Source organism: Podarcis filfolensis (genome assembly GCF_964270895.1).
Source record: "Podarcis filfolensis genome assembly, chromosome: 7".
Taxonomy (NCBI): domain Eukaryota; kingdom Metazoa; phylum Chordata; class Lepidosauria; order Squamata; family Lacertidae; genus Podarcis; species Podarcis filfolensis.
The window spans coordinates 90,780,151-90,805,011 of record NC_139603.1 but is presented as its reverse complement, the minus strand read 5'-3'; the positions used below and the strand labels follow the sequence as shown (position 1 = coordinate 90,805,011).

The window sequence follows — 24,861 nt, the reverse complement described above, 5'->3', positions numbered from 1 at the left end:
GTGTGTGTTTAGCAAAAATCACAATTTGGGGGAAAGCATGAAGCCAGTCAATGCGTCTACATTTGTTGAGTCGTTGAGTCGTGTCCGACTCTTCGTGATCCCCTGGACCAGAGCACGCCAGGCACTTCTGTCTTCCACTGCCTCCCACAGTTTGGTCAAACTCATGCTGGTAGCTTCAAGAACACTGTCCCACCATCTCGTCCTCTGCCGTCCCCTTCTCCTTGCGCCCTCCATCTTTCCCAACATCAGGGTCTTTTCCAGGGAGTCCTCTCTTCTCATGAGGTGGCCAAAGTATTGGAGCCTCAGCTTCAGGATCTGTCCTTCCAGTGAGCACTCAGGGCTGATTTCCTTCAGAATGGAGAGGTTTGATCTTCTTGCAGTCCATGGGACTCTCCAGAGTCTCCTCCAGCACCAGAATTCAAAAGCATCCATTCTTCGGCGATCAGCCTTCTTTATGGTCCAGCTCTCGCTTCCATACATTACTACTGGGAAAACCATAGCTTGAACTATACGGGCCTTTGTTGGCAAGGTGATGTCTCTGCTTTTTAAGATGCTATGTGTCTACGTAACTTTACCTTTATTTCAGACATAATGATATATTGATATATTGTGATGCTTAGCTTGCGATATATCAGTGTTGAAAACCAGATACCACCCAGTCCTATTGCATGGTATTGATTTCCTCCCTCCCCATAGACACACACACACACTCTGCTGTTGCTGTCCAATAACAGGACCCCCAGTACCCACCCCCTTTCTCTTTCTCTCCTCCAAGTTTTCCTAACACCGTCACGCTGGTTGGCCGAAGTGTGGCCGCCGTGGACGCCTTCCTCAGCTCTGCTGCCCAGAGGAGTCGCGAGTACATCTCCCGCATCCACGCCCGGGTGATCCGCACGGCTGGGGCCTACAAGCTCGTGGATTCCAGCCTAACCGGGGTGTATATCAATGACGTCCGGATCAGCGGTGAGTGCTGTGGCCAGGACACAAGGACACTTTATTAAATGAATTCTTCTTATTAAATTTGTATATCACATAAATTTGTATATTGGATGAAGATCCAAAGATCACCAGGTGGTGACTTTTGTAATGTTTCCCCTTGAGAACATGTTCCTTTAGTCGTGGAGGCATAACAAACGTATCTAGGTTATCTCAACAAGCGTCATGTCTAGCAGAAATCAGAATTAGATATGGTTTGCACACATCTATGCCAGCCCAGAGTCAGGTTCCCCAGTTGGGGGGGGGGCTCCATCTTTGTTCAGAAGGTGAGCAACTCCTCCTGCATCAGGCTCCCCACACAAGCGCACCTGGATCCGCACCATCCTCTCTCACTTCTCTGGAAACCCCCAACGCAATCAATGGCCTTGTCAGGCAAGCAAGAACAGTCCCGATTCTTTAGAGAAAGAACAAAGAGGAGTGAAGTCATTTTCTGAAATACACGCAGCCTCTGTCACCTGGACAGGAGCCTTCTACATGATGAGGCAAGCCCAAAGAGTTAAGCTCAGAGGAAGCCTGCCAGCAGCGAGAGAGTGGGCCAGGCAGGGCGCTGGTGCTGCCTGGGTGTTAGAAAGTCTAGTCTGAGTCCCTGCACAGACCTCACAGGGTGGCCTCAGGCAAACCCATGCCCAAGTCTCATGTGCTTCAGATAATTACAGTCATACCTTGGATCCCAAACGCCTTGCGAGACAAACTTATTGGCTCCTGAACACTGCAAACTCAGAAGTGATTGTTCTGGTCTGCGAACATTCTTTGGAACCTGAACGTCCAACGCGGCTTCTGATTGGCTGCAGGAGCTTCCGGCAGCCACTTGGAAGCTGCGCCTTGGTTTCTGAATGTATTGGAAGTCGAATAGATTCCAAGGTACAACTGTATTGGAAATACTTGCTCTGGGCACCTTCTGGAAAAGAAGGGAGGCCGACACGGAGCCTGCTGTCGGGTTGCAGCAGATGACCTTGAGCAAAGGAACAGGCCAGTGGCCCATCTAGTCACCCAGTGGCCAACCAGGTGCCCCCAAGAGGATCTTGCGAGCAGGATCCAAACCCAAGAGCAACTCTCCCCTCTTCTAGCAACTGGGATTCAGAAGCAGGACTTCCTGTGGCTGCAGAGCCATTCTGGCTCGTGGCCGTCGAGAGTCCTCTCTTCCCTGAAATCTCCAGCCCTGGGTGGCTCTTGATGTGGGCAGAGGTGGGCAACCTGTCCCTGCTTCCCCTGAAGGTCCAGAAAGGTAAAAGTAAAGGACCCCTGACCATTAAGTCCAGTTGTGAACGACTCGGGTTGCGCGCTCATCTCGCTTTACAGGCCGAGGGAGCCAGCATTTGTCCGCAGACAGTTTTTCAGGGTCATGTGACCAGCATGACTAAGCTGCTTCTGGCGAAACCAGAGCGGCGCACAGAAACGCCGTTTACCTTCCCGCTGGAGCGGTACCTATTTATCTACTTGCACTTTGAGATGCTTTTGAACTGCTAGGTTGGCAGGAGCAGGGACCGAGCAACAGGAGCTCACCCCGTCGCGGGGATTCGAACTGCCAACCTTTTGAACGGCAAGCCCAGGAGGCGCAGTGGTTTAGACCACAGCGCCACCCGTGTCCCATACAAGGTCCATACAATGCAGTAAATCAACGAAGCTTTGCTCTTGCGGTTTTTCTCCTTGCAGCAGGAAGAGTTGGTCCTTTACATTGTGAACTGCCATGAGATCCACAGATTAAGGGCAGTATACAAATTTAATAAAATGGTAAATAAATAAATTATCATTGTGCTTGGTGAGGGCTGCCTGGTGTTTTTTATTATAATAATAAACCACCTCACGGCAGCTCACAGGTAAAAGCAGTATTTTAAAACAGAAAAAACATAGACATATTTCTGGTGTATTTGCTTTTGTATCAGAAGTCTGGCCAAGGAGATTTGCTGTTGTTTTTAAAGCTTTAAACTGATTGTTTCAAATCTTATTTCTACGTAGAAAATGTCGTGCTGCAAGAAGGCGATACGGTTACTTTTGGGCATCCGTGCTGGAGGAGCGTTAACCCCGGGAGTCGCGTCCGGCAGCCAAATTCTCCGTTTTATTACTTGGTAGGACTCTGCCTTCCTTTGCACATTTATCTGTCTGTCTGAGATAGAATCATACAATTGTAGAGTTGTGAGGGTCTCCAAAGGTCCTCTAGTCCAGCCCCCCTCGCAATGCACGAGTCCTGTGGCTCTCCTTGGTGTGGCCCCCGAGTCCCTTGGTGTGCTCACCCCCCCCCCCATGCGCCCTCCCTCTGCCCTGCTCACACCTTCAATTGTTTTATTGGTGTGGGCTGTTCCTGCCAGCTCAAGGAGGGCATGGAAATAGCAATGTTCAAAATTTGATTGGGGAGAGACTGGACTGGCTGGGCTTACCCAGGAGGACTCTTGTGATGTTCATTAATCCTCCTTCTTTGGTTCCCTTTTCAGTTTGAGCCGTGCAGCTGCAGTGTGGAGCAAGTGCAAGGCCTGTGCGGAGAGAGGAGACCTTTCCCCCGAAGGGTAAAATGGAAAACCGCAGACATCTTGCTTTCTCCATGGGTGCAGCAGTGGGGTGGGTGGGTGTAAAGCAGCACTTGGGGGGCGGGGAGTCAATCCCACTGACAACCCCCACAGGCGACCTGGTCAGGTGGTGGGGGCTGCCTAACTCTCCATCGCCCCCCCCCCCCATCCCCAGGGCGTCAGGGGAAGGTTTTTCCTTTATCTGCATGCTTTGATTTCGGATTGTGTGGGGCACAGAAGTGGGGTTTGTGGCCAGCCCTGCTTTAGGCAGTGACCGGCTCCCCTCAGGACCTCCCAAGTGGGCCTCTGCTTCTTGCCAAATTTACAAGGGTCTGCCTGTTAGTCTCCCTTGCCCAGGGCTCCTGCTTATTCCTCCCCAACGTGCCTTTACCTGCCCCAGATCTGACTCCACCTGTGACGGCAGGTGTGGGGCGGATGGGCGTGGCATGGGGGCCACGCGAGGACCCCTGCAGCGCTGAATCAGGACCTTGCCTGGAGGTTCCCCGCTCTCTGGCATGCACAAGGAAGCAGGCCTCTTAGCCTTGTGTCTGCATTCACTTCCTTAAGTATAATGTCCTGGGGAATTTAAGACAGGGCCAGAGTGGATAGGGAATTTTGGGGCACCTGAGGCAGGGATGCTAGGCTCCTGCCCCAAAGATCTGTGATCCCACAGGAAGGAGGTTTTTTAGGTATCCTAAAAGTTTTCCTTGTTTCACAGAGGCTGAATGTCTACGATGCAGTTGCTTTCTCTGATAAGGCCTTTTTATGGCAAATGGGGCCATAAACGAGAGCCAGTGTGGTGTAGTGGTTCAGAGCGGTGGACTCTGGTGAACCACGTTTGCTTCCCCGCTCCTCCACATGCTGCTGCTGGGTGACCTTGGGCCAGTCACACTTCTCTGAAGTCTCTCAGCCCCACTCACCTCACAGAGGGTTTGTTGTGGGGGAGGAAGGGAAAGGAGAATGTGAGCCGCTTTGAGACTCCTTCGGGTAGTGATAAAGCGGGGTATCAAATCCAAACTCTTCTCTTCTTCATACAGCCACCCTCACCCCTCACATCCACACCCTCTCTAGGTTCTCCCATTACACGTTCCGATGTGTTTTTTGTTTCTTAGGTCAGTGCAGGTTGGTACCCACTTGGGGTTGTTTTGCTCTATAGGCTGAATTCACAGGTCCTCAACTTGCCGTAGGGTCTCGCCAGCAAGGAAAACTGAAGAAATTTTTTAATCTGCTGACATGCTCTGTCTGTTGCATATTTGTATCTCCAGTTCTCTATGTTTTGAATGTTTGCTGTAAAGCTGCTTTGGGCTCAGCTCATAAGTAAACCCATCATTCAATCAAGATGCCATCAGGAGGAGGAGCTATGCAAAATAACCATGGAGGTTTCCTGACTGGGCTGATAGAGGGACACAACCCCCAGCTTCAGGGGCCACGTGGTGCTGTAAAGAAGTCATTTTCGCAGTGAGTAACCCACGCTCCATTCTAACCTTGATTCCTTTCTTCCATCTAGTTTCCTGCGTTGGCATCTGCTGGGGCATCGGTGCCAGTGAGCTCAAGGATGGGATTTGCACCCACACTCGCAGGGGACCCACCTGGCGCTCTGTCTGGCTCAGCCCACCAACGTCTGGCCATCAGCAATCTGTCCTCTGCAGCTTCATTCCTTCCTCCAGCTACATCATCAGCATCCATAAATTCTCTCAACCTGGCTTCCAGTTTGCCAGAAGCACCTGGTCAGCCAATGCTGGGGACATTGCCTCCTTCTGCCCCAGGAGATGCTCCCAGGCCTGTCCCTCCGCTTCTGCATTCTGCTTCGCCTGGGGAGGGTTCGCGCACCACCGCAGAATCTTCTCCCTGGAGCAGCCTTGAGGCGACACACTTCCCCTTCTCTCAGGGAAGTCCAGAATCCAAGAATCCCTCCACCTCAAGTGGCAGCGAGGAGACCGTTGCAGATGACCCCCAAAGCGGAATATCAGTTAGCGCAGCAGCCGGGCTCCCGGAGGATCTGCCGCAGGTCCCAGATGTCTCTCCGGTGGGGGGTTCTGAGATCTCTGTTTCCAGCACAGAAGAGCTAGTTCCTGGTGACTCTGACCACGCTGAAGAGATGAGAGAGGCGGACGTGGATCAAGGACCTGAAGACATAGCTGGACCTGGTGCCCAGGCGCAAGTCAGAGGGGCTGCAAGCAGAATGGAAATTCAGAGCCCCAGAGAAGAACACCAGGAGAGCTCTAGGGAGAAGGCCTTACCTGAAGCTTCTGGCTGGGCAGAAAACAGGGCAAGCAACCTCACTGTGCAGAATTTGGCACAGCTCCCTGCTGAATCAGGAGAGGCTGAGCTGGATGCAGCGAGCAGAGCTTCTGATGACTTTTCTTCTGCTGAAGAAACAGATGGCGACTTACTGGATAGTGACTCTTCTGCAAAGTGGAGTCCAGAGGAGTTTGACTCCGAGAGAGAGAGTCCTGCTTTGCGGCCAAGGAACCTGTCCTGTGAGACCCGGAGGAGCGACGACGAAATCAGCTTGCAGGAGTGGGCTTCTGACAGCAGTGACAACATGGACACGGAGCCCCCTGCAAATGCAAGCCTGCTAGCGATGGACACTGCTGCTGCTGCTGCAGGAGATGGCAGTTTCCTTGAGCCAGAGACGGGCTCAGGGGATGCAGAGGCTGCAAGTGGCAAGGTCTGCGTTGCAAAACGGTCTTATGCCGAAGTGGGAACCCAGACTGAGTGTGCAAAAAGAAGGAAGTTGGGTGTAGAGACTGCAGAGCCTTTGAAAGAAGACGACCCCGGCGGAATGGCTTGTGAAGAGGGCAGCAAGTTAAACACAGAGAAGGTGACGGAGGGGCTCCTTCAGCAACTGCCCAGAACTTCAGAAGTAGGTGCCCCAGCTGACAATGAGCAGGCCAAGGGCGAGTTCTCCCCACAAGTAGAAGAGGATCCTGTGGCATCCTCTGGAGGAACGCAGGAGATCCTGTCTTCAGGAGATCTACCAGATACTAAGGAGGAGGGGACTGCTGTGGTGGCTGCATTGCCTTCAACCTCCTGTCCCTGGGCAGGAGGGGCGATCCCTGAAGAGTCTGTTGAAACGTTTGGACATCCAGAGGCTGTTGATGGGAAGCTTTTCTGTGGGGCTGTTTCCAAAAGAAAGACACCTCCCTTTGAAGAGTGGGGGGAGGGCACTGTTGTTGTGAGCAAACGAAGAATGGAGGATGCATGTGCCGGATCTGACAGAGGCCCAGAGGACTGTGCCGCTGATTCCATCCTTGAGGCCGAAGGAGGGATGAGTGAAAATGATGGGCTTTTGCTTGAAACTGTTACCGGTGGTGCATCAGCGGCTGAGTTGTCTGGACAGTCCAGTTGTGTCATCAATGGTGAGATGGAATGCCAAGAGGGGATGGACAACAATGATCTTCCTGAGGGCAGGGAGGTGAAGAGGGAAGGAAGGAGCGTCAGGGCAGCTGGTGGCCAAGATGAAGCCAATGGAGAAGGTGGCCTGGAGAGAGATCCGAGTCCAGATGCAGTGCGGGAGGAGATGGTTGGCAGCGCCAGGGCCGAAGGGACGCTCCAAAGCCCTGGTGGGAGCTGGGCACCATCCTCTCCAGACTCGGAGGGAAGAAAGACAAGGGAGTGTCCTCCTGAGATAAGTGGAGATGACCTTGAAGTGGGAGAGGTCCCCCACACGGAAAGTTACTGTGCAAACACACAGGTGTCTTCTCAGGCAAGCGAAAAGGAAGCAGGAAGGAGCTTGGAAGCTAAAAAGGGTCCCCTTTTGGCCCACCAAGGTGGCATTGACAGGGAAGACGGTACGGACCCGAATGGAGAAAGTGCAGCCGAGGCCCAAGAGTCCGGTGTCAGGGCAAGATGCTCGGATGGGGTGAAGGTGGATCCTGACCAGAACGAGCCTCTTGGGACCTCTGCCCACCTAGAACGCCAGCAAGAGTCTCCTGCGCCTGGTCAGCGACAGCTGCAGCCTCCTGAGCCTGAGGATCTGGAAGATAACTTTGCAGTGAAGCCCCGATGGGGAACTGATGTTGGGAGAGAGCTGTTTTACCCTGAAGACTCCCGCATGGAAGGCTGCGTTTGGGAGGAAGCCTGTGAAGGAAACGGGGCTGCTGAGCGGGCAGACCCCGAAAGAGAGAACGGAAGGGGCCACTCTGGGGAGGAAGGGGCCGGGCTTGGACAGACCCCCGAGAGCTGCCATTGCACCGAGGGAAGAGGCAGCCTCCCGTTGGACACGCCTAGTGCTGGCTCTGGAAGCCCTGGGGCCGGAGAGGGGGTCACTGCTGGAGACGCCCCAAGGGAGACCCACACTGATCCTGCAGAGGTCCCAGAGTCCTCTTGTGGCCGTCAGCTCAGCTTGCTCCTCTCTGGCTCTGAAGTTGGAAAGGAGGAGGAGGACAGAGGCAGCCTTCAGAGAGGGAGAAGTCCGCTTTGGCGTTCAGGCAGTGTTTCAGAGAATCACGAGGCCTGGAGGAAGCCACCTGAGGAATCCACAGCTCGCGAGTCATGTGATGCAAGTGCTGAGCCGCCGGAGGGTTCGGGGATGTTGGATGCAGGTTTGGAACAAAACGATTCTTCCCACGATGAGGTGTGCTGTGACCCAGAAGATGCTTCAGCTGCTGTACCTCAGACCCACAACCCAGAGGTGGCCGTGGGGGTGAAATCTCCTCCTTTGCCAAGAACTGCCGTGGTGAGAGAGGAGCTGGAGGATCGAGCTGTCGAAGGAGCTGACCATGTGGCTGTCAATCTCGCCTGCCTTCCTGTGGAATCTCCTTGCCTGGCAGAAGGCGATGCCAAATTTGGTGCAGAGGATCAAGCCCCAGAGAGTCCTGGAGGATTGGCTGGAGATTCTGGTTTGGATCTTGTTCAGGAAAATCAGCTGGCGGTTGATGAGTTTCCTGGCCAACCCAGAGTGGGAATCTCAGGTGCATCTCTTGAAGTTGGAGAAACAATCAGAGAGTCTTCGGGCTGTGAAACACCTGCCAGCCGCACTCCAGGGGAAGAGGCAGGTTTCCTGAAGGGAGGAGCAGAAGCGCCGCTACTCCAGCATCAAGAGATGGAAACAGTGCCGTGCCCAGGAGATGGGTGCCAACAGGAAGGTGGTTCAGACCCTTCTGGGGAGTTTGGTGAGGCTTTTGATGGCTCAGGGCATTGCAGAAGACTTTTGCAGGAGAAGGAAGAGGAAGAGTCAAAAGCCTCTTCCTTCAGAAAAAGACATTTCAGTGAAGATCAGGCTGCCAGGTTGACCAGCGTGTGTGAGGAGAGGCTCTGCTTGCTGGATTCTGTTTCAGTTCGGGCATCTACACCTGACCTGCACCCTTTGACCATGACACCTCCTGCTCCTCTGAACCCAGAAGGGCTTCCGGGCCACTTTGGCAGAGCTGCAGGGAAGCCTCCAAACCAGCACGACAGCCAGGCAACCCTGTCCCTGGGCGAAGCAGAACAGAAGAACGGGGAGAGCTCTGCCCAGAAGACGAGAGAGTGCTTTGAAAACACACTTTGCTCCGATAAGCCAGCAAGCGAAAACGAAAAGGCAGACGAAGCTGAAACTACTGGAGGGGAGGATTGCCAGTCGGCCGAGATCATAGAGGCTGGGAGACGTCCAAGCTCAGGTGAACCCAGCTCACCTGAAGAGGGAGTCAGCAAAGTCCAGTCTCGGGACCCCTCCCTGGATGAACCAGGTTCAACCCCTGGCGCCCCGTCTGGCCAGTCAGGCCACCTCTCTCATGAACAAGACAAAGACATGTCCGACCCTATTCCGGAGAGCGTGTGGGACACCTATTTCTCAGAAGAGGAGAGCTTCCAGTTGTCTGTGTGTTCGGGGGTACAGAATTCTCCCCCTAGCTCTCCTGCAAAGTCCCCTGAGGCAGAAAGTGCTCCCAGTCAGAAGAACGGGGACTTTTTCTTCTCTGACATCTCCAACAGTTCAGCCGAATCTCACTCTTGTGAACGTTCTCCCAGGCCGCCTGGCAGGGACGCTTCTGGGGCAGAAGGCGATGGGCTACCCACAGGGGGTTCTGACTGGGTGGGGAAGGGGGCCGAGGCAAACGTGGAACCAGATTCTTCCTCTGACCCAGAAACTTCTGACATGGACTGGTTTGACGAAGACCCACAGACGCCGTCCCATCAGCCTGTGTCCCCCAGGGAAAGCACCCCAACTCCTAGCGGTGACCCCCCATCTGAGCCTGACTATCCCATCAGCTTTGCTCCCGGTGAATGTGACGCCCACGACCTCCAAGAAGAGGGTGGCGCCTTCAAGGGAGAGGGCGGCAACGAGGCTCCCAGTGTAGAGGGGTCTGGATGGGCTGCCCCCTCTATGAGCCCCACAACTGATGGGGAGGAGGAAGAGCAAGAGGTGGTGATGGAAATGGAGACAGGGGGTCTTGGTCAGAGGCCAGAGAGAGTCCTTCTCCAGAGAAGCCCTGGAGGTTCATCATGCCAAGGTATGTTTCAAAAGCATCTTCTGAAGGGGGAAGGGAGGCAGAACGGATTGGGCCTGCCTCTCCAGGGCAGCCCTGCTCAGGGAAGGTTTCAGGGTGTGGTGCTGTATTTGGCTTTTACTAATTTTTGTTGGGAGCCAGCCAGAGTGGCTGAGGCAACCCAGTCAGATGGGCAGTATATTATTATTATTATTATTATTATTATTATTATTATTATTATTATTATTATTAATTAAGAGGCAGTGGGAGGTGGAGGGCAATTTAGGGCTCATCCAGACTTGCACTTGCTCTGCCTCTTGGGAAAACCTGTTCTTTACCATTGAATGGGAGCAAATGTCAGCTGAGTTTTCTCTGGAATGACATTTGCTCCAATTCAGTTCCAAAGACTGGTTTTCTGGGGGGAAATGACAGGGCGAAGGCAAAACTGTTTGGACAAGTGCCTGTAAATAATGGGACAAGCGGGAAATGGCTTGGAGCTGTTCTTTCTAGGTACGTGGGAATTTCAGACTTCCCATCTGGAGTCTGGAATGGTACAGTCTCAGGATCGTGTGATTTGTCTGCATGTAGACATAGCGGCAAATGTCACCCATTCAAAAGGGTGCCAGAAAAGCAAGGCTGTTGTGCTTGGAGAGTCGGGTGGTGGAGGAGGAGCTCCTGGCGTCTCCACCAGGAAAACCACCCCACTGCTAGGGTAGACCAGAGGTAACCAGCTGACCCAGCCCAACCTGTCCTGGCTTGGGTGGCACCTGGGAGCTCTTCCACATGGTTCCTAAGGGAAAGGAAGAGCAGTGCTTCCAGTTCGTACCTTGCAGAGCTGGTTCAGGAGGGACCACCATGGCAGGTGGTGTCGGAAGACACTGTAGAAATCACTCTTCCACCGTCCCTCTCTGGATAAAGGCCACCCGTCAGGACATCGAGGCCAGTTGAGTCCCAGACTGGAAGGGGTCTAGACCAGTGGTTGCCCAAGTGGGCAGTGCTGCCCCCTAGGGAGGATTACCTAGGGGGGCAGCAGGGGGGCACTGGAGGTGCAAACGACTATCAGACTTCGAAAAGCTCATATCCCAGAACCAAGCTCCATCAATTCTGTTGAATTGATTATATTGAATAGTTTTCACTGGATGTTAAATAAGCCTGCAATTCATAGTTGCTGAATTTTCTTGAGTGAGTCGTGCAAACTGCTGTTCTGAAGAATGTTTTTATAGTGTAGGGTAAGGAGGACCTGAGGATGGTTTTATAGAACCAAGGGAACGACGAAGGTTTAGACATTCTGTAACTTCTAGGAACGCTTGCAGTGGTCCCACCGCAACCCTTTCAGCCACCTTGCTCCAAAATTCTTTCCTCAGATATGGAGCGTGACCTTGGTGTTGACCCGCCTTCTGCATTATCGTCTCCTGATGCGAGGAGAGACGTGGAACATCCTCCGTGGCCCAACGAAGAGCATCTCTGCCCAGACGGCGGTGGAAATCTCACTTCCTCTCCCTCCAGGACAACGTCTGTTGCTGCTGCTTGTGAGCCAGCCAGCTGCCCCCTGTTGGGTGACATGAAGAGCGAAGATCTGGCTGCTTCTTGCTCCAGCCCACCTCAGGTGAGCAATCCAGGTGAGCATCCCTTGGTGCTGAACAGACCAGGCTCGCCTCTGCCCGCCTCTGAGGATCCTGGTTCTGCCAGCATGGCTGGGAGCATCGGGAAAGATCCTGAGCAGGACCTGATCAGTGGCAGCCGTGGGGCAGGATGGGAAGGACCTGAGGACTCCAGCAGCCCTCCACAAGAAGCTCCAGGGAACTCCTTGCTGGTCACAGGTGTGTCTGGCGATCAGGTGCCTGCTTGCAGCCCCTCAAAACAGAAAGATGGTGCTCTGGGTTGCTTGGCAGGTGTGCCTTGGGTTTCGCAGCGCTTCAAGGAAGAAAAGGACCCGTGTGGTCCTGGAGAAAGGCAGGGCGGCCCCAGCTGTGACACAGCGTACCCCACGGCTTGCTCCCCAGTCATCACAGTCCTGCATAAACCCAAAGCCTCAGCAAACAGGCAGCCAGAGGGTTTCACAAGCTCTGGAGACTTTGGAAACAGAGACCGGTTGCTCCTTCCTTGTTGGCTAGAAGGTACTGAGTTGAGCTCGCAGCTGGATACGGAGCGCGTGTGCTCAGACGATGAATCTGTGGCCTGTCCTCCTTCTCCGGGCTCTGAAAGAGACTCCTCCGTGTCAGGAGACGGTGCTGGGCCTTCTGCACCTCGGAAGGCTGAGGTGACGGGGCAGTTGGATGGGGAACAGGGTGGCTCTGACGATGAGTCTGTGCCCTGCCCTTCCCCTCCGGGCTCTGAAGACGCAGGCTCTTCCTCCAAGTCGAGAGGCCATCCCAGGGCTTCTGGTACCCAGTCACAGAGCGACCGCTGGCCTTACGCTGCTGGAGCACAGAGTGATGCCCTGAAAGACTGGGCATCCTGCGAGCAAGACGTGGAGTTTCAGTTGCAGGAGTGCCAGTCTGTCCTCGGAGAGATCTTGCAGTCCCTGGAGTCCCTGGAAGGGATAGACCGGCTGCATATGGAGAAGTGGAGGTAAAATGTTCCCACTTTCTTTTAGTCGTAAATTTTTATTACAGCTTTTTATGATACAAGATGAAAAAAATCTGTATACAAACAAGAAAATGAGAGAGAGAAGGGTGTATGGGGGGAGAGAAGAAGAAAGGAAAAGAAAAAGGGTGTCTCATTCTCTGTCTGCCAGTTACATAAAAAAAAAATAATCAAAACATTTGCTCCATGATAGCGTCTAACTATTCTACCTTCTAGATTCAGGTAGGTAGCCGTGTTGGTCTGACGCAGTTGGAAAAAAATAATTCAGATATCTGAAGAAGTGTGCATGCACACGAAAGCTTTTACCCAGCACAAACTTAGTTGGTCTCTAAGGTGCTACTGGACAATTTTTTATTTATTCTACCTTCTATAAACCAGTATTTTTCCAGTTTTCAAACCTAAATATCATGAGTTCATTTTACTTTCCACACAAAAAGTCCAAAAGGGGTCAGCAATAGCTTTTCTCTAATTAAATGGATCAGCTTTGGCTCCAATACTTTCAGCGACCTGACTTCCTACTAAATAATGGTAAATCTTGCATGGGAAAGAAAGAGAGCGCCCAGCAGGTGAGGTGTGGCTTAGATGTGATCAGCAGAGTTTGCACAGCTCCGGCAGAACACGAGTCTTCCTGCTTCCCAGGAGTCAGCCTTTTCCAGAGTTCCTGGTTAAAAAAAACTCCTTTCCCACTAGGTTCAGTTCAGAGTATAAAGTGTTTATCGCCTCATGGCACAAGCTCAAACACCCTAGCCACATAAACTTTTAAGAGATTCTGGTACATCATGAACTAATCTACTGTTTTTCTGGTCTTAGAAGTAAACCTTGTAAAGAGACAAGAGAGATCCACTAGCTCTCCATGCTCTTCTGAACCAAACAGCATGTCCCCTTCATCTCCTCTTCTGAGCAAATCCCTCTCCCTCTTGCCAGTGCTGCTGAAGGCAGCCTTGGCTTAATGCCAGTTTCGTAGAGGAGGAGTCCTGTTTCGGCCCTTTGGCCTTGGACTGCTTCTTGGCCACCCAGGGCAGCTGGCGTGAGAACCCTGAACTAACCCAGATGTGGGAATTTCCCAGAGTCACTCAGAGGATGAGGATGATGATCAGAGTTCGGATTCCAGGTCAGTGGGCGGCGCTGCTGCTGGTGTCAGCGACAACGATGACACAGCAGACTACAAGAGTGCAAAGGCCTCAATCAGACCATCTGATGGGTCTGACACTGAGCTTGAAGAACCACTGTTCACCACTGGCCACTTTTCTCCTAAGAAAGAGGAGATGAGTGCAGAAGCCTTGCCTCTAGTACGCAGATCTGAAAGGGCCACAAAAGGCAAACCTCCAAAGAGATTTGCTGATGAGTTTGCTAAGACGGCACCTGCTGTTCTTGGTAGCTCAGAGAAGGTGTGGGAACCATCAAGCTTCAAAGAGGTGCAGGAATTAACCTCTAAAGATGCTGAACCATGGCTTAATGCCATGAAGGCTGAAATGGATTCCTTGAATAGGAACCAAACCTAGGACCTGGTGCCAATAGTCTCAGGAGTGAGGCTGGTTGGGCTGCTCAAGACACGGGTTCACCCATTTCCCACATTACACCCGCAAAGATAACTGTTTGAAAAGGTAATCAAACTTCAATGGAATTTAAACTGTTTGCGTATTAGAGTGAAGCTGCTGGTTGCTGATTCTTCGTTTTCTTCCTCCCCTGAAGAGAACAGGTTGCATCTCTCCAGAAGGCCACCCAGATGCCCCAGACCCACATTGCGGTGGTGGGCAACACAGGGGCAGGGAAGAGCTGCCTGCTGAACGCCCTTCTGGACGAGGAGGCTGTGCTGCCCACCTCGGCCATGAGAGCCTGCACCGCCGTGGTGGTGGAGGTCTCCCGGGCGGAGGGAAGCAGCCCTTACGAGGCGGATGTGGAGTTTCTCTCCCGAGAGGTAGGTTGGGCGGTTGGGGGGCAGGTCCCCTCCGGCTCTTTTCTGTGGGGGCTGGTCTCTTGAATTGGGGTCCGTGGGGGCACCGGAGGCTAAGACAACCTGGAAGGGGCTAGTGGGGAGCGGAGGGGAACAAAGCAGCCTGGGATCGTTATGGAGGAATGGTAAATAAAACTGCCCCAGTATCATGTAATAAACAAAAATCTGCCCTTCTTCCCTTATGGGGGACACAAGAGCCCTTATAGAGTCCTTTGTAGGTTCCCCATCCGTCAGAGAAAATAACAGAGGCCAACCAGAGAATATTGAGAAGCAAAGCAGCTTGTAAGCCTGATCTTTATTGATCTGTTGCAACAGGGTGCTCCCCTTACACACAGGAGGATGGAGGAGGACCCAGTACAAAGGTGTGCCTGCCCTTATATAGACATTTTAAATTGCCCGCCCTGGAGTCCAAGACCACCCCCAGACACATCATACCTACATCACAGAAAAGGCGGTCTACAACAGAAATCTGAGTGTGTTGTTTACCTCCTGTCTGGCAGGTTGCCTGTTAATGCTCACTTGATTGGATACCCTGGGGAGCCTGGCTAGTCTTTTGTAATGATAAATACTTAGTTCCTGAGCCAGATCACAGGCTCACCCTATTCATACATAGATATACCCTTAAGACAGGATTTGTGTAAGAAAAGACAATGGGGAGGCTTTTCCATTTTCCTTCGACCTTGCAGAGAAATGTTTGAGGTCAATTTGAGAGGGACAAAATGGTTTCTGGACCTTTTCTGTGGGGTTTCAGACATGTGGTTTATATATAAAAAGGTAAAGGGACCCCTAACCGTTAGGGCCAGTCGTGGCTGACTCTGGGGTTGCGGCGCTCATCTTGCTTTACTGGCCGAGGGAGCCGGCATACAGATTCCGGGTCATGTGGCCAGCATGACCAAGACTGAGAAGAGATAGGAGAGCCATCTTCCAATATCTGAAGGGCTGTCCCATGGAAGAGTGAACAAGCTTGCTTACTCCTGCTCTGAAAGACAGGACTCAAACCAGTGGATTCAAGTTACAAGAAAAGGGATTCCCTCTAAACTTTAGGAAAGACTTTCTGACAGTAAGAGTTGCTTGACAGCGGAAGGGTCTCCCTCAGGAGGTTGTGAACTCTCCTGAGAGCCAGTGTGGTGTAGTGGTTAAGAGCGGTAGACTCGTAATCTGGGGAACCGGGTTCGCTTCCCCGCTCCTCCACCTGCAGCTGCTGGGTGACCTTGGGCCAGTCACACTTCTCTGAAGTCTCTCAGCCCCCTCACCTTGTGGGGCAGGAAGGGAAAGGAGATGGCGAGCCGCTTTGAGACTCCTTCGGGGAGTGATAAATCAGGATATCAAATCCAAACTCTTCTTCCTTCCTTAGAGGTTTCCAAGCAGAGGTTGGGGGGCTGTTTGCCAGGGACTTCCCAGCTGGGATTCCTGCATTGCAGGAGGTTGGACTAGATGACCCTGTGGGGTCCCTTCCAACTCTAGGGTTCTGTGATTCTATGCAAAAGCATCCTTTGTCAACCTGGTGCCCTCCAGACTGGACTCCCAGCTCCCATCGCCTTTGTGCTGGTTGGGGATGATGGGAGTTGCTTTTCAAGTAATTTTACTCGAAATATTTTACTCTTGTTAGCTGCTCTGAGCCCGGCTTTGGCTGGGGAGGGCGGGATATAAATAAAATTATTATTATTATTATTTATTTCTCTCTTCCGTTCTCCATGGTGTTTTTCCCTCCTGCAGGAGTGGGATAAGGAGCTGAAGGCTCTCCTTGAAGACATGAAGGACAAGTTTGGCCACCTGAAGAGGCGCTGCCCGGATCGCAAGACGGAAGCTGGGGCCGCCTACAGCCGCGTGAAGGCCGTCTACGGGAGAGTCGATGAGCTGGAGAAGCTGGTGGAGATGCAGGAGGTGACGCAGCACCTGGGGATGGTGAAACACGTCTGCGCTGAGACGGCAAGTGAAGCGTTTATTGGCGTGTGCCTTTGAAATTCTGAAATCGGCTTTGTTGCGTCAGTGTAAGCAGAGGAGACTGGCTTTGTATCAAGGAAACCGAGTCCTCCAGTTGAAGGGCTAGTGGTGGATCCTGCATCGCAGGGGGTTGGGCCAGAGTAGCTGGGGAAACTCAGCCAGATGGGCGGGGTATAAATAATAAACTATTATTGTTATTATAGATGACTCTTGGGGTCCCTTCCAGCTTTCTGACTTGTTCCAGGCATATCTTGAAAAGGCAGGTTTCGGATGCTGACCTCCCTGCTTCCCTCGCAGGCGACAGAGTTTCGCGCCGCCATTGAGAGGTTCATTGATTCCCGAACTGACAATTTGCGGGAGATGAAAGGCGGGGAGTTTTGGCCCATTGTGAAATGTGTCCGGATCCGTCTCGCCAAGGCTGAAGTGTTGAGGACGGGGGCTGTGCTGGTGGACTTGCCCGGCGTCCGAGACGCCAACGCGGCCAGAGACAGCGTGGCCAAAGAGGTGGGGAACTGGCTCTGTGTGTTTGTGGGTTGGACAAGCGTTTGTTGAATGCTCTCTTTAAATTTGAAGGTTCCACAAGATGTGTATTTCTTTAAGGGCCAGAGCAAATAACGTGACCTAGTTTTACAGCTGTGAAGCAGTATAGCAGGTGCTGTTAAGTTATGTTAATTAAGCTGTTGGGTATAGTATATAAAGAGCGGCATCTAGCTCTCTCAGTACCCTGGTGGATGGGTTGGTGGTTGGGTGATGCTTATTGATATGCAGTGGTACCTCAGGTTAAGTACTTAATTCGTTCTGGAGGTCCGTTCTTAACCTGAAGCACCACTTTAGCTAATGGGGCCTCCTGCTGCCGCCGCGCCGCCGGAGCATGATATCTGTTCTTATCCTGAAGCAAAGTTCTTAACCTGAAGCACTATTTCTGGGTTAGCAGAGTCTGTAACCTGAAGCATCTGAAACCTGAAGCATCTGTAACCTGAAGCGTACGTAACCCAAGGTACCACTGTATTGTAAAAGAAGATTTTGTTTTTGTTATTAAAACCTAGCAAAAGTTACTTTTGCGTTCCTTGTAATGTATGGTCTCCCCAGCACACCTTCTGTAGCACAACTAATCTGCAAATAGCCAACATCTTTGCTCTGCTGGACCCCGGAGCGTTTCTCCCTGGCATGATCCTGGTTGCGTATCATTACTTTTTGCTCAAGCCGCCAGGTTGCGGGTCTGCCGCGTGTCGGCAGAGCCGCCTTGGCTTAGCAGACGCTTCCTTCCTCCCCCGCAGTACCTGAAGAACTGCCGTGCCGTGTGGGTGGTTGCCAGCATCACCCGAGCCGTGGACGACAAGACGGCGAAGGAGACCCTGAGTGCGAGTGTGCGCAGGCAGCTGCTGATGGACGGTCTGTACGGCAGCCTGGCTTTTGTTTGCACCAAGTCGGACAGCTTCAACATTACAGATATAGTCAGGTAACCTCGGTTTATGCTCCTCTGTTGTGGATGGGCAGAGAGAGGCACCGTAGATCAGCATCCCCAAATCGCACAATGCTCTTGCTTGGCCCTTGTGAGCTGCTGTGTTGATGATTTCAAGATCCCAGGCTGCCTGGGCATTGTGCTTGGACCGTGGGGGGGGGCAGGTTTGGCTGGCTGCTTAATGGCCAGTGGGGCAGAGGATGCTCTGAGACAGCAGCCCTCCCAGGTGTTTTGGACTGCAAGGCCCATCAGCCACAGCCAGCCTTTCCAGTTGCCAGGGATCATGGGAGTTGGTAGTCTAAAGCAAGTGGAGGACATTGAGCTGTTGGGTAGCCTAGGATTCTGTCATCCCATCAGCGCTGCTGGAAAGCTAGTGGTTAAAGTGGACTCTCTGGTGAGAGGAGGCTGGGCTCCCCCTGAAAGTGCTCAGTCGCCCGAATCTTGCAGGAACCTGGACTTGAGAAGCGAGATTCAGTCCATCGAAGATGAAGTGAGAGAGCTGGATAATCAGAAAATGCAAGCCGAGAGGGAGAAGGAAAGGCTCTACGCATCTTTGCAGCAAGAGGTTTGTAAAAACCACCCATCAAAGCGGTTTCCCCCTGCTGAACCAGCTGGATGTGCCGTTTCGGAAACCTTCTTTGCTCCCCTGCTGAACCAGCTGCAGCAAGAGATTCGCAGAACTGCAGAGTTGGAAGGGTCCTGAGCAAAGCTCCCTGTCTTTCTCCCTCCCTTGAGTTGGGGGCCTGTGCCTCCTGGTGCTGGGGAGGGGGAAGAGGCCCTTATTCCCACGGCCTTGCAGGGTGGCCTTCTGGCTGTCTCTTGGAGGGGTGAATCTGGGCCCAGGAGATCAGCCTTGCTTGCCCCTCTTGAAAGACGGCCCCTTCTGTGTTGGGAGAGCTGTGCCCAGACTCTGCACGCCTCTCGACAGAGCCTGCTTTTAAGGCTTGCGAGATGAGCAGACCGAGAGCAGGAGATGCCACTGATGTCTCACAAGGCCCATCTGAGTCGAGGGAGCGCCTTCTTCTCCAGGGCCATCTCAATTTTGTAGTTTAAAAAGAACAACTCAGAATTCAAATTTGGCACCGGGCAAAGCAGAATTCTTTCACCTGTGTGAATTGTGTGTGTTTGATTCCTGCCAGGGCTGGACCACCCATGAGGCAAGGGGAGGCAGCAGGATCCCCGCGGAAGAGGATCATGATATAGATCTTTATTCTCTCTTTGTTCCTGGTGTTGATCTTCGCTCCCTGCTTCTTCCCTGGCTGGGTGGGGCGGGGGGGGGACCATTTTGTGGTTTGCCTCAGGTGGCAAGGTGTCTTGGGCCGCCCCGATCCCTGCTAGGCTGGATATTCCTGCAACCCTGGCTAATGCCGTATGGCAACAAAGACCCAGCTTAGCGCCAGAGATGTGCTTTCTTCCTGGGGAGGGCTCAGAGGCAGGAAGAAACCCAGTTTCTCTAGGCTAAACTCTAGCCAGGCCTTTGGGGCAGCGGCTGCTTTTTGTTCTCTTGCTATCACAAGCCACAGATGATAACGCTCTGTGTGTTTTTGAGCAGCAGCCGTCGCCGTGGGAGAGACCAGGATGCGATGCCTCCGACTCAGCCTGGCTCCAAAGACGCCATGACCTTCTGGAGAAGGAGTTCAGGGTGAGTCTTGTATCTTGCCACCTCCAAGCCCAGGCATGGCTGCTTTTTGTCCTCCTTGCTTCCCCCTTGCTTGGGAAAGCCCCCCTGGTCCGTCCCCCCGCAACCTTCCCGTGGTTGTATCTGGTTTTGCTTGTGCCTCAGTTCCCCCCTTGTTGCCTCTCTCCTGTCTAGATCAGTGCCTTGCAGAGGCAGAAGGAGGCGAAGCTGCGCGAGATTAGCCTGATCTGTGTCCGGGCCCGGAATAATTATTCCAAGGAGCAGATTCAGTTGGAGTTCAGCGCCAGCCTGGAGGTAGGACTGAGCTGCTAGGGCGGAGGAGCAAGGGGCTGGCATGCTGGCATTTGCCTTGGCAGCAGGTCCACAGGGGCATTAGCCGGGGGGAGAACCTGCTGCACAAAACGCACATGAAACACAGCTGAGATGGGGGCCGCCCTCCTATACCTGCAGGGTTCAGGGCTGCCACATGGCAGGTGGAGCAATATTCTGCTCCAAGAGAGTAGGACCCAAACTAATGGAAAGAAAGGAGGTTCCTACGAAACATTAGGAAGGACTTTCTGATGTTCACAACCCACAGCGGTGCGTCTGCGCATGCGCAGGTTGTGATTCAGTGCTTCTGCGCAAAGCATGATTTAGCGCTTCTGCACATATGCGACCCCTGATACCCGGAAGTAACCCGTTCCGGTACTTCCGGGTTTCGGCTGGTCCATAACCCAAAAAATGCAACCTGAAGCGTCTGTAACCCGAGGTATGACTGTATGAATACCAGAACAATGTTTTTTAATGTATTCCTTCACGCAAGTCCACTCCTCTATCAGTTTTGGGTCTGACTGGCCTCTTACCACTGCTGTAAGTCTTGCTAATTCTATGTATTCACAAAATCTTATTTGCCATTCTCTTATTGAGGGAGTTTTTTCTCCCTTCCAATTTTTTGCTATAATCATTCTGGCCGCAGCAGTTGCATATAAGAAAACTCTTTTCCTAGTGGCAGGCATGTCAGTCGATATAATTCACAAGAGGAATGCCTCTGGTTTTTCATTACATGATATTTTAAGCATTTTTAAAAGTTCCTCTTGAATGTTGCTCCAAAATTGTTTGATATCCGCACACTCTCACCACATATGATACATTGTTCCTTTCTTTGTTTTGCATCTCCAGCACAAATTAGATTTTGATTTATAAATTTTCGCCAATATAACCGGGGTTAAATACCATTGATGTATCATTTTCATTATATTTTCTCTTAATTGTGACGCAGGCTGTGAAATTGATATCATATTTCCATAATTTCTCCCATTGGTCTAATCGAATTGTGTGGCCTATATCTCTGACCCACTTAATCATAACGTCCTTCACCTCTTCATCTTTTAATTCCCATTCTAATAATAGATTATACATTTTAGATAATATCTTTTTAGGATTTTTTAATAACTTCGTTTGTAATTTTGATTCTTCTTTGCCAAATCCGGTAATCTTATCGTGCTTGAATAGGTGATCAATTTGGTAATATTGTAGCCATGTGTTACAATATTGGCTAAGTTCTTCATATGGTCTTGATGTTAATTGGTCTTGATCTTCTTTTACTAATTGCTGATATGTGGCCCATTTGCCTTCCGTATTTTTCTTTTTAACAGTTAATACCTCTAATAGTGATATCCACCATGGGGTTTTGGGCTCTAACAATCTTTGATGTCTTTCCCAGGCTTTATATGTTGTTGTTGTTGTTTAGTCGTTTAGTCGTGTCCGACTCTTCATGACCCCCTGGACCAGAGCACGCCAGGCACTCCTGTCTTCCACTGCCTCCCGCAGTTTGGTCAAACTCATGCTGGTAGCTTCAAGAACACTGTCCCACCATCTCGTCCTCTGTCTTCCCCTTCTCCTTGTGCCCTCCATCTTTCCCAACATCAGGGTCTTTTCCAGGGAGTCTTCTCTTCTCATGAGGTGGCCAAAGTCTTGGAGCCTCAGCTTCAGGATCTGTCCTTCCAGGGAGCACTCAGGGCTGATTTCCTTCAGAATGGAGAGGTTGGATCTTCTTGCACTCCATGGGACTCTCCAGAGTCTCCTTCAGCACCAGAATTCAAAAGCATCCATTCTTCGGCGATCAGCCTTCTTTATGGTCCAGCTCTCACTTCCATACATCACTACTGGGAAAACCAGAGCTTTAACTATATGGACCTTTGTTGGCAAAGTGATAACGACCTTCTAATAACGGTAGAGCTTCTTGTTGTAGGACATGACCAGGAAAGCAGCATCTCCTGAGAGCGAGGAGGACGGTGAAGAAGACCTGGAGGAAGGCGATGCCACCAGGTTGGACTCTGGCAACGCTGGGGAAGTTGAATCCCTTCGCGGCAAGCTTCAGGTGTTCACGGTCAGTTCTACGGAATATCTCAAGCTCTGCGGGAAGCTGATCAGAGACGGCCAGCCTCAAGTCTTCCACGACCCCCAGGATACAGGTACTCCTCTTCCTCAGGAGAACAGGCTGCCTTCTGCAAGTCAGATGCACAAACCTGCGGCCGTTTGCGGTGGGTGGACCCCATCCTCTGTCGACACGCAGGGCACCTCTTCCGGAAGGTGAAGGAAGGTGCGCCTGCTGTGCGTTTATTCCCTGTTTTCCTTTTATCCAGAAATACCGGCCTTGAAGGCGTTTGCCATGCGCACAGCCTTGAAGCACAGCATGGGGGCGGCAGAGAAGCTCATCCGGGACTTGGCTCGGGTCCTCAGCCAAATAGTGAATTACCTGACCAGCCAGAGGGCAGAGGTGAGCAGGGGCCAAAGGCTTGGGAACGGGCTTCTTTCTCATGAAAACAGCAGTAGTTAGAAGCTTGCCTGTAGTAGGACGAGCACCAAAAGTTGTATTTCCCACTGTAGGGCTCATCCACCCTTCTGCTGGAGCCAAGCCTAGGAAGCCGGCGTTTGTGTGGTTGTCCCCTTGCTGCGCTCTGCTCTTTAGCGATGGATCAGAACAAATGGCGGTCAGGGGAGAACCCGAATTGCCCTTTGCTCCAATTGCATGCAGAAGGGAAGCCGTGGAACAAGGGCATATGAGCCCTTAGAAATTACGCTTGCCTCCGGCATTCTCCTGTGGCTCAGACTTCAATCTGAGCTAGAGAAGAACTGCCTTAGGCCTGGTGTCCTACTACAGTGCTACCTCGGTTCTTAAACTTAATCCGTTCCAGGAGTCTGTTTGACTCCTGAAACCGTTCGGAAACCTAGGCACGGCTTCCGATTGGCTGCAGAAGCTTCCTGCGCTAGCGTTTGGCTTCCGAAAAAACTTACTTCCAGGTTTGCGGCAATTTGTTTGGGAGCCAAGCCGTTCAGGATCCAAGGTCCCACTGTATAACCAGGCGCTGAGCATAAGGCGCACTTCCCCTCCTATCCTGCCCTGCCGCAGAATCATTTGCGATGAGAGGTGCATTCTCCTGCAGCCAAAATAGTGTCCGAGGCCAGGAGGTGGCAGGTGTGAGCGGAAGCCTGGTGGGGAGAGAGAGAAGACTCTGCTGTATTACCAGTTAAATAATAATAGTCTGGGGTCCAGCAGCGTCCCATTGGGGCTCAGGCTTCGGGAAAATGAATTGCTTTTTCCCAGAGCTGGCTAAGGGAGTTCCCTCCACCCCTTGGTAGGCCCCCTGTGGCCTGATCCTGCAGCCAGGCTCTTCCACTGTTCTTAGGAGGGCTTGGAAGAAGGGTGCAAGGTGACTTGTGCCCTCAACCTGTGGAATCGCCTCTCGGTTGCTGCTTACAGAGAGCCCTGCAGCCTCTCATATCCCTATACCAGCTGCACTGGCTCCCGGTGGAGTACAGGATCAGGTGCTGGTTTTAACCTTTAAAGCCCTATACGGCCTAGGACCCTCGTACCTACGGGCCGCCTCTCCTGGGATGTCCCACGGAGGACCTTACAATCTTCAAACAAAAACATCTCGGAGGTCCCAGGCCACAGGGAGGTTAGGCTGGCCTCAACTAGAGCCAGGGCTTTTCCGGCTGTGGCCCCGATCTGGTGGAACGCTCTGTCACAAGAGACCAGGGCCCTGTGGGACTTGACATCTTTCCTGCAAGACAGAGCCGTTCCACCAGGCCTTTGGCCAAGGCACAGCCTGACCCCCTCCTTTGGTAATCCTCACAGAACTCTAGCCCAGTGGTTGCCATTAATTTGCTTTTGAATTGATTTTATAATGAATTGATTTTAGAATGTATTTCAATTAATTGATTGTAATTTTATGTAAACTGTGTTACTTTTACTGTTAGCTGCTCTGAGCCTGGCTTCGGCTGGGGAGGGTGGGATATAAATTTAAAAATATTACTACTACTACTACTATTCCTCCCCAGAGCGACATCCAGGAGAGTGTGTGGCAGTCCCTGCAGCAGCTCCCCAGCCTCCTCCAGGAGGCCATCGACTGCAGCCTCCGCGACACCCGGCGCTGCTTGGAAGGCCTTCTCTTCGCCAGCCTGGCCAAGGGCATCAGCCGGGCCAAGGAGCTGTGCCAGGATGTCGTCAGGAGCTGGGGCTGCCCTGTAAGTCAGAGCTCCTCTCTTCCTGAAAGCCTTTTGTGCCACAGAAGATGCATGGAGAGAGACCAAGCTGGTGTTGGCCGGCGTTTTAAAAGATGAAGCCCTTTTTCAATAGCAAGTCCCAGGTCTTGAGGCAGCAGCAACCACATTTATTGTGTGTTCGTTTCTGCTTAAATATGATGTTGCTGCAGAGCACTCTGCCCCCTCCCAACAAGAATGCTTAAATGGCCACCCACCCCACCCTCCGCTGACTTAGGGGAGTCCAAAGTATCTTGGGCGCCAGGCTGGGTAAGGCTGATAGAAGCAAGGCAGGAGGGAAGTCAAAAGCCTGGCCTCCGCTGCTGGCTTAATTCCTCCATTTTTATGATATAGCGGGATACAGACCGTCTTCTAAAGAATGATATACAAAAGCCAGCCCGCTTTGCAAAGGGCACGATCCACCAGGATCCTTTTAGCACTGGCTGGAATGGGTGGGCACCCCGTGACGCTGAGTGTTGGGAGACTCGGGAGAGAAAAGGGAGTCCTCCTTGCAGCACTGCTAGGCGTGGGAGGCAGCGACGCCTCTGAACATCGGTTGGTGGAAACTGCAGGGCTCTTGGGCTCAGATCCTGCTCGCTGGTGTCCCACAGTTCAGCCACCAGGAGAGCAGGATGCTGGACTGATGGGCCATTGGCCTGATCCTGCAGGCTCTCCTTGCATCTCCTGCTCCTTTCTGTGGAGCTTAGGCAGAAGAGCGCAGAGTCTCATGTGCCCAAACTGGGGGTGGGGAAGGGGAGCCACCCAGAGGGAGCGCCCACCCTCTGCCTCCTTGGTTTGGCCACTGCCAGGGAAGGCTTCCATTTGTGTCCTTGCGTTGGTCGTCT

The 24,861-nt window shown here is 52.3% G+C and overlaps 2 protein-coding genes across 2 annotated transcripts in view; one reads left to right on the top strand and one right to left on the bottom strand.

The window, feature by feature from the left end:
- SLC52A2 (solute carrier family 52 member 2) overlaps positions 1-24,861 on the bottom strand; it is a 304,222-nt gene that overhangs the window by 26,559 nt on the left and 252,802 nt on the right. The window lies entirely within an intron of this gene.
- The window catches only part of NUGGC (nuclear GTPase, germinal center associated), a 36,801-nt gene that overhangs the window by 1,495 nt on the left and 10,445 nt on the right, over positions 1-24,861 (top strand). Inside the window, exons 2-16 of the mRNA XM_083621793.1 lie at positions 776-963; positions 2,953-3,062; positions 3,426-3,497; positions 5,005-9,931; positions 11,272-12,478; positions 14,186-14,411; positions 16,164-16,376; positions 16,689-16,895; positions 17,669-17,850; positions 18,301-18,418; positions 19,406-19,495; positions 19,667-19,786; positions 21,723-21,945; positions 22,117-22,250; positions 23,816-24,001. Coding sequence (XP_083477919.1) covers positions 776-963; positions 2,953-3,062; positions 3,426-3,497; positions 5,005-9,931; positions 11,272-12,478; positions 14,186-14,411; positions 16,164-16,376; positions 16,689-16,895; positions 17,669-17,850; positions 18,301-18,418; positions 19,406-19,495; positions 19,667-19,786; positions 21,723-21,945; positions 22,117-22,250; positions 23,816-24,001 — 8,203 coding nt within the window. The remainder of the gene's footprint in view (positions 1-775; positions 964-2,952; positions 3,063-3,425; positions 3,498-5,004; positions 9,932-11,271; positions 12,479-14,185; positions 14,412-16,163; positions 16,377-16,688; positions 16,896-17,668; positions 17,851-18,300; positions 18,419-19,405; positions 19,496-19,666; positions 19,787-21,722; positions 21,946-22,116; positions 22,251-23,815; positions 24,002-24,861) is intronic.